Source organism: Adiantum capillus-veneris, unplaced genomic scaffold (genome assembly GCF_014529385.1).
Source record: "Adiantum capillus-veneris isolate H3 unplaced genomic scaffold, ASM1452938v2 Hic_scaffold_309, whole genome shotgun sequence".
In the NCBI taxonomy this organism is placed as follows: Eukaryota; Viridiplantae; Streptophyta; class Polypodiopsida; order Polypodiales; family Pteridaceae; genus Adiantum; species Adiantum capillus-veneris.
Window position 1 is genome coordinate 70,074 of NW_028221427.1, and position 7,023 is coordinate 77,096.

General features: G+C 42.3%; 1 protein-coding gene across 4 annotated transcripts; it reads left to right on the plus strand.

The window, feature by feature from the left end:
* The first annotated feature begins 908 nt into the window (after nucleotides 1-908).
* Nucleotides 909-6,820, plus strand: LOC147417244 (delta-1-pyrroline-5-carboxylate synthase 1-like). 4 transcript variants are annotated; one of them, XM_086507771.1, is made up of 20 exons: nucleotides 910-1,305; nucleotides 1,395-1,466; nucleotides 1,872-1,975; nucleotides 2,065-2,167; nucleotides 2,831-2,992; nucleotides 3,081-3,358; nucleotides 3,500-3,650; nucleotides 3,744-3,908; nucleotides 3,987-4,064; nucleotides 4,188-4,277; nucleotides 4,366-4,452; nucleotides 4,526-4,612; nucleotides 4,702-4,798; nucleotides 4,910-5,013; nucleotides 5,106-5,181; nucleotides 5,262-5,412; nucleotides 5,506-5,574; nucleotides 5,667-5,733; nucleotides 6,126-6,196; nucleotides 6,274-6,820. In XM_086507771.1, exons 1-20 carry the CDS (start codon nucleotides 1,255-1,257, stop codon nucleotides 6,422-6,424), a joined length of 2,214 nt encoding a protein of 737 aa, XP_086363897.1. In that variant the 5' UTR covers nucleotides 910-1,254; the 3' UTR covers nucleotides 6,425-6,820. The 4 variants fall into 4 exon arrangements, with proteins under 4 accessions (XP_086363898.1, XP_086363897.1, XP_086363899.1 ...); XM_086507773.1 differs by lacking the exons at nucleotides 910-1,305; nucleotides 1,395-1,466; nucleotides 1,872-1,975; nucleotides 2,065-2,167 and adding an exon at nucleotides 2,233-2,712; XM_086507774.1 differs by lacking the exons at nucleotides 910-1,305; nucleotides 1,395-1,466; nucleotides 1,872-1,975; nucleotides 2,065-2,167 and adding an exon at nucleotides 2,233-2,712 and having other exon boundaries at nucleotides 3,133-3,358.
* The last annotated feature ends 203 nt before the right edge of the window (nucleotides 6,821-7,023 follow it).

Sequence of the window (7,023 nt, forward strand, 5' to 3'; positions counted from 1 at the left end):
GAGTCTAGGGGGAGTGACAAGTAGCTCAATGCTTTCCATGTTTCAAAACTTTGAATTTTTTCAAAGCTTTCCAAGGCCCAAAGCTTTCCAATTTTATTGGCACGCTTCCCAAGTGTATTGTGAAGTGGCAAGGTTTTAATGTATTATAAAAAAAGTTGTAAATTTAAGTAATCATTGAATATGTTGTGGTTTGACACCCTTTGGAGGATTTGATGGCCATATCCAAGGAAATGGCTCTCTATTGTGCATGGTTGTGTTCTTTAGCCATCTTATAGAAATTTTCTTCCTTGTTGCGAAACACTCCTTACTTATTAGAAATGTAAGAGTATGTGCCACGATCCAAAAAAATCCTATTGAAGAGAATCTTTTAAAGATGGTGGGGAGGGAGCTGAAAAAAAGACGATGATAGTGGGAGATGCAGCGATTGCATGTTTTCAAACATCACAAATGGTCAATCGCTTGTTTTCAAACATCACAAATGGTCGTGCATAGTTCTGAAAAGGTCGCCGATACCCGTCGACAATGGGGAGTGGTATGATAGTGCAGGGGTTGTGGTGGGGAGTTTAGGCTAGGAAATGTCCTCTTTTTTAAAGTTGGCGAGGTGCTTCCGAAACGCATGAACTGCTCTCGCATGGGCTAGTTAGCGAACTCAATGAAGTCGTTATCTCTCGTACATCGGGTTCGAATCACGGTCGTTGTTAGGAGGCGAAGCAAAAGGGGGTAGAGGAATCTGTATAGATTCTCACTAATAAAATAGGTGAAGAGCTAGAAATGAAATGATTCAGCTTGTGGAAAATTCTCCGAGGAGTTAAAGTTGTGTATGGAATATTCCAGTAGACAGATTGTTCACCCAATTTGCCCAAGGAGAACTTTGAGAAGTGTGTGGCAAATGTGGGGCTGCCAAAGTATTTTGTATTGTTCTCTAGGCTATGAGTGCATGAGCTCACGCGCTAATTTCTGCGCACCCCTCTCTTCATCCCCACGCAAGTGCGCGGGTACATACACAGAGAGTCTCTCTCTCTCTCTCTCTCTCTCTCTCTCTCTGCCTCCAGTCTCCCTCTTTGTGGCCAGGCTTCTTATTGCAAACCTGCTTTGCGGATTCCTTCCATACCGGCTCAAGGGCTCCTGCAATTAACGCGAAAAGGCAGAAATCTATTCTTTTTTCTTCTGGGTATTTATTCAGCACGGGGCGTGAGCGATCACATGTGCAAATTTGGTTTTTTGGTTAACCTACATTGTCTCTGAGTGTTCACCATGGATCCCTCTCGAGTTTTTTTGACGAATGCCAGAAGAGTGATACTGAAGGTGCCTGCTTTCTGTTCATCTCGTGGATTTTTTTCACCTTAGATCTGTCTCTGTCATGATGGATGATATGCCTCTCGTTTCAATTGCAGGTAGGGACTGCCATAGTCACACGCTCAGATGGAAGGCTTGCCATTGGCAGGATTGGCTTGCTTTGTGAACAGGTTCGTTCCTTTAAGCTGCACATGTGACTGATTTGAAGCACGTTGATCAAGACCATGCACATTGTCTATGCTCTTATGATGCATTTGAAATGTGGTTTTTGTGCTTTCAAATTGGATTTCTAATAAGGGCTGAGCTTCGGGTCGCATTTTGGATACAAATATTCATGTGTGCTTATTGATGATTTATCGTCTCTCTCTCCAGAAGATACAGCTGATTGCGCCTCAGTTGCACCATAAATAATATTGTAATTTTGTTGCATGCTCTTGTTTTGTAAATGTGAGATTCCTTCTTTTCTCTTTTGTTTCTTTCCCCCTTTCACCTGGTCTCAACACTTTTGTCTTTGTATCCATTAGTGCATGCATGTCAGAAATTCTGCCTTTAGTCTATCGATATCCTTTTAACAGGTCAAAGAACTGATAAGCAGAGGCCTGGAGGTCATAGTAGTCACATCAGGAGCAGTTGGTATTGGAAGACAAAAATTGCGGTACCAGAAGCTCATAAATAGCAGGTAACTAGTTTTTGCAGAATCTATTTCTCTTGGTGGAAAAAAGGGTCTTGTGTAATCTCAAGTGCAAAAGTTTTTATTTGCAAGGGCAGCTTTGCAGACCTTCAAAAGCCCCAAGTTGAGCTGGATGGAAAGCCTTGCGCTGCCGTTGGACAGAGTGGACTTATGGCTCTTTATGACAGCCTTTTGACTCAGGTAAAAATAAACTCAGAAGCGTTGAATTTAAGAGCCATTCCAGCTAGTGCCGTGTTTGCAATTCTGATGTGCATTGTATAGAATTTGCAAGTGGCGGAGAAGACTGGTGGACAGCGGGTGAAGATACATGTTGACCATGTCTTTGGCTTGACCTCTTCTCCCCATCCAAGAGGTCTTGAAAATACGTTCAATCCCAGGGCTGCAGCAAGGATTTTCTGTGGGATATGAACCTAGATGGTCTGGATGAAAGTACTGCTCGGTTAAACATGCAATGCGGGGGGGAGGGTGTGTGTGTGTGTGTTGGGGGCGTCCCTTGGGTACTGTAAGCAAAAAGATATTCTAATGGGAATATCAAGACAGTTTTTTCATTAATAGTTTTAGTATTTTTGCTCTCTGAGATTAGTGGGCTGTGTAGTGTGAGGAAAGGAGGCTTGCTGTTGCAATACCCTCCATGTGTCTTTCGCAGCCTTATCTACTAGGTCAAGGACGACTTGCTGTTGCAATACCCACCATGTGTCTTTTGCAGCCTTATCTACTAGGTCAAGGTTGAATGTTTTTTCTAGTTTTGTTTGTTTTTTCTACTCGTTGCAAGCTGCATCTTGTTCTTACAACTTCTTCCTTTTTCTGGGTGGTTTTTAATCTTTTCATGCTTGTGCTGCTCAGCTGGATGTGCAATCGTCACAGATTCTTGTCACAGATCGTGACTTCAGTGATGCGGATTTCAGACGTCAACTGTCAAAGACAGTGGATACCTTGTTAGCATTGAGAGTTGTTCCAATTTTTAATGAGAATGATGCCATAAGCACACGCAAGGCTCCATATCAGGTATCTGTGCTGGGTCTTTCTAAACAAATTGTCCTCAATGTGTGCATTTTGTTTTTTTTTTGTTGAGCGTGGAGGATCTCTCTGCCAGGATTCAACTGGGATATTCTGGGACAATGATAGCTTGGCTGGTCTTTTGGCAGTGGAACTGAAAGCTGACCTTCTTATCCTAATGAGCGATGTTGAAGGGCTTTACAGTGGACCACCCAATGAACCTAGCTCAAAACTCATTCACACTTATATGAGGGATAAGCATGTCGATACTATTACTTTTGGAGAGAAGTCTCGTGTTGGCAGAGGTGGCATGACGGCCAAGGTGGCTGCTGCCTGGACTGCTGCAAGTGCCGGAATCCCAGTTGTCATAACTAGGTGGGAGTTGTTAAATTTTTGCTGCCAATCAATTCTCAAATTTGGATTGCATGCAGATAAATGACTCCAACTTTCAGTGGCAATATCTGCCTACTTAGAAAGGTGAAGCATTTGCTAACCTTTTTCCCCGGCATTCAAAAGTGGATTTGCAGCTGATGGTGCATTGAAAGTGGTGGAGGGCGAACGAGTTGGGACTTTGTTTCATAAAGATGCTCATTTATGGGGCCTAAAGAAAGAGCAAAGTGCTCGACAGATGGCTGTTTCGGCGAGAAAGGCCAGTCGTGAATTACAGGTTATATTTTGAGAGTTTGGAATTTCTGAATCTGGTTTGTGAAAAAAAGGGGCTTTGATTATCTGTTTTTCTGAGTTGTCATCTCTTTCACAGAAGCTGTCTTCTCTTGAGCGAAAACAACTGTTGTTGGATATTGCGGATGCATTGGAAGCCAACGAAGAGATAATAAGGCAGGAAAATACGCTAGATGTGCGGGACGCCCAAGAAGCAGGAATAGCAAAGCCCTTAATAGCAAGATTGACTCTAAAGCCTGGAAAGGTGAGTCTAGAAAAGCATCATTTTAGTGACTTGACCTTGAAGCATTGTTGTCCTCTGTTAATAATTTTCAAAATGCAGGTTGGAAGTTTGGCAAATTCTGTGCGGACTTTGGCTTTAATGGATGAACCAATTGGGAAGATATTGAAGAGGACACAGGTCTCTTTCTTGCTGTAACAGCACTAGCATGTCATGTTGTAGGTGATGTGTTGTTCTAGGTGACTTGCTAGCTGCTCTCTCTCCTTGTTCTTAATATAATAATGTCGTTGTTATTTTGTGCAGGTTGCAGAGGACCTTTTTCTGGAGAAAATTAGCTCTCCCTTGGGGGTTCTTCTAGTAATCTTTGAGTCACGGCCTGACGCTCTTGTTCAGGTGAATTCAAGTGAATGGATGCTCTCAAGTCTGCCGTAGGTTAATGTGGCCAACACCTTTTATTTTTTACCCTGAAAAAAATGATCAGATTGCAGCACTATCAATTCGTAGTGGGAATGGTCTCTTGTTAAAAGGCGGCAAGGAGGCATCTCGCTCAAATGCAATTTTGCATAAGGTAACTTGCTCAAAGGGTACGGAGAGTTTCTTACAAGAGAATGTAATGATTTAACTGAATTATGTGTTTGCAGATCATAACTGAAGTACTGTCAAAGCAAGTTGGAAAGGAGCTCATTGGCCTTGTGACATCCAGAGATGAAATTCCTGACCTTTTGAAGGTAATGGTCAAGTGTGTTCCTCAAGTAAAAGTAAGTCCTGTTCTCTTCGTTCAACCAAGAGACGATGATAGCTGGCTATGTAACTACAGCTGGATGATGTCATTGACCTGGTTATCCCAAGGGGGAGTAATAAACTAGTTTCTCAGATAAAGGAGTCCACAAAGATTCCTGTGCTTGGTCATGCTGGTAATTTTTTCACATTCAACTGCCTCTGATCTCCTGGTAATTTTATGCATGATTCAGGTGCTAACTTGGTCTTGTGTTTTCATGCCTGTGATTTGCTGGACATTTGGACAGATGGAATTTGCCATGTTTTTGTGGATAAAGATGCAAATTTGGAAAAAGCCAAACAGATTGTTTTGGATTCAAAGCTGGATTATCCAGCTGCATGCAATGCAATGGTGTGTGCATGTGGGCTTAAGCAAGTAAAGAACATGAGTTAATGATTTGCGCCATCTTGCAAGAAGTAATTTTGGTCCCTTCATCCATGCAGGAAACACTGCTTGTGCATGAAGCTTTGGTCCAATCTGGGGGACTTGAAGAGCTTGCATCTGTGCTGCGGTCAAAAGGTAAGAGTGTCCTTTGGATGTCCTCTTTTCTGCCATGATGCGTTTGAAGTGGAGCAGACTGAAGGTTTTGTTTTGTGCAGGTGTCGAGCTGTTTGGAGGATTACAAGCTTCAGAGCTCTTAAAGATTCCAAAAGTAGTAGACTTCCATCATGAGTATAGTGCTTTGGCATGTGCCATAGAGATCGTAAAAGATGTTTATGCTGCAGTGGAGCACATACACCAGTTTGGAAGGTAACTACACTAGGCAAGCAATGTTTATATTCCTGAAACTCATTTTCAAGGCAGCAGCATATGAAGTTGATTATCTGTTTATGTCAATTTCAGTGCACATACGGACAGCATTGTGACAGAAGACACCACCACAGCCGAGCTCTTTCTGGCCCAGGTGGACAGGTAAGTTAACACCGTCATTAGTCTGTTGGTTACTGCCCTCTTTTTCCAGCTATCATGAAAATCTATTCACTTGCTTTTTCCTGACCTTGCAGTGCTGCAGTTTTTCATAATTCTAGTACAAGGTTTTCAGATGGGGCTCGATTTGGACTTGGTGCAGAGGTGGCTATTCTACACCCGAATTGAATGTCTTGATTTGCATTTTTTATTTGGTGCATGCATTTTTGAAGGGAAATGATGAAATAGCATTCTATAAGCATGAGGCTGGGTTTGTATCTGCTTGAACCTACACAGAATCTTCCAAATATTTGACCATGTCTGCAGTCGAGAGTATTTTGTCATATTGGTTCTTATCTTAATAATCATGGCCATGGTCAGTCTTTCTTGCAGAACATAGACATAATTAGCATGTTAAGACCTTTGCGCGAAGCCCCGCTGAAATCGTAATGGCATTGCCTAACCGCATTACTATGCTAGGGACAAGAGCCTCGTCACAATGTAATAATGCGAAGGTTTTGGTGGTGTCATTGACACTCATCTTGGTTGTTTGATAGGTTGGAATTAGTACCAGCAGGATCCATGCCCGTGGTCCTGTTGGAGTAGAAGGCCTACTGACTATGAAATGGTAAGAAGCCCGCTTATCCTGTTGGCTTAATCGAGGAGTGCGTGAAAATCGATTGACATGACGTTACATGGTTGCAGGCTTCTTCATGGGAATGGGCAAATTGTAGATGGGGACAACGGTGTGATTTATCAGCACAAAGAGCTACTTTGTGAAGATGCAAAGCGAGCTGCAAAACAATCACTGTGTAATGGCTCTTCGAATGGGGTGAGTTGTAATGGCGTACTGTGAAGGCCATGAAGAAGGGCTATGCAGGGTGACCTGCTAAAGGCCACTTTGTTATTTATTCCATAAATAGGCAGAGGACAGCAGGATGATCTAACTCACTGTCTTCGGAGAGAAGTTTAATCGAAGCGGAAGAAGAGCTATTGTCATATCAGGAGTGATGTTTCTGGAGGTCGTTAACCCCTCTCCATCTGATGTAGCACTAATGGGTGCTGCATACAGAGGGCCTTGATGTATCTCTGAAGCCAATTTTCCCAATCTAGTTGCTCTTGAGTTGTAAGTTGGGCAACTATTTTAAGGCCTATTTGTATGAGATGATGACCAGCATTAATTTTTTGAGAGCATTAACACACAAGGCTTAGTTAGTTACTCTTTGGAATAGCCACGAATCGTTTTGCTTGAGTTGCACAATCTCATGCCCATCAGATGCACTTAATTCAATTCTAGTTTGCTACGTGTTCGAAATAAAATGTTTTCTAAAAGCTTGAGAGGCCTAAATTAATAGAGGTAATTTGGAAGTTGACACCAAATTCCACTAAAATTATGTACATTCTTACCTTGAAATAAAAAAATGCAGAGGTAGATTTCAACTCTAGTAGCGGAGC

Bases quoted from the DNA above. Each gene is read 5' to 3' on its own strand.
- LOC147417244 (XM_086507771.1), top strand. From the start codon at position 1,255: ATGGATCCCTCTCGAGTTTTTTTGACGAATGCCAGAAGAGTGATACTG. The intron at 4,799-4,909 runs GTAATTTTTTCA...ACATTTGGACAG, and splicing joins TCCTGTGCTTGGTCATGCTG to ATGGAATTTGCCATGTTTTT. The intron at 6,197-6,273 runs GTAAGAAGCCCG...ACATGGTTGCAG, and splicing joins GGCCTACTGACTATGAAATG to GCTTCTTCATGGGAATGGGC.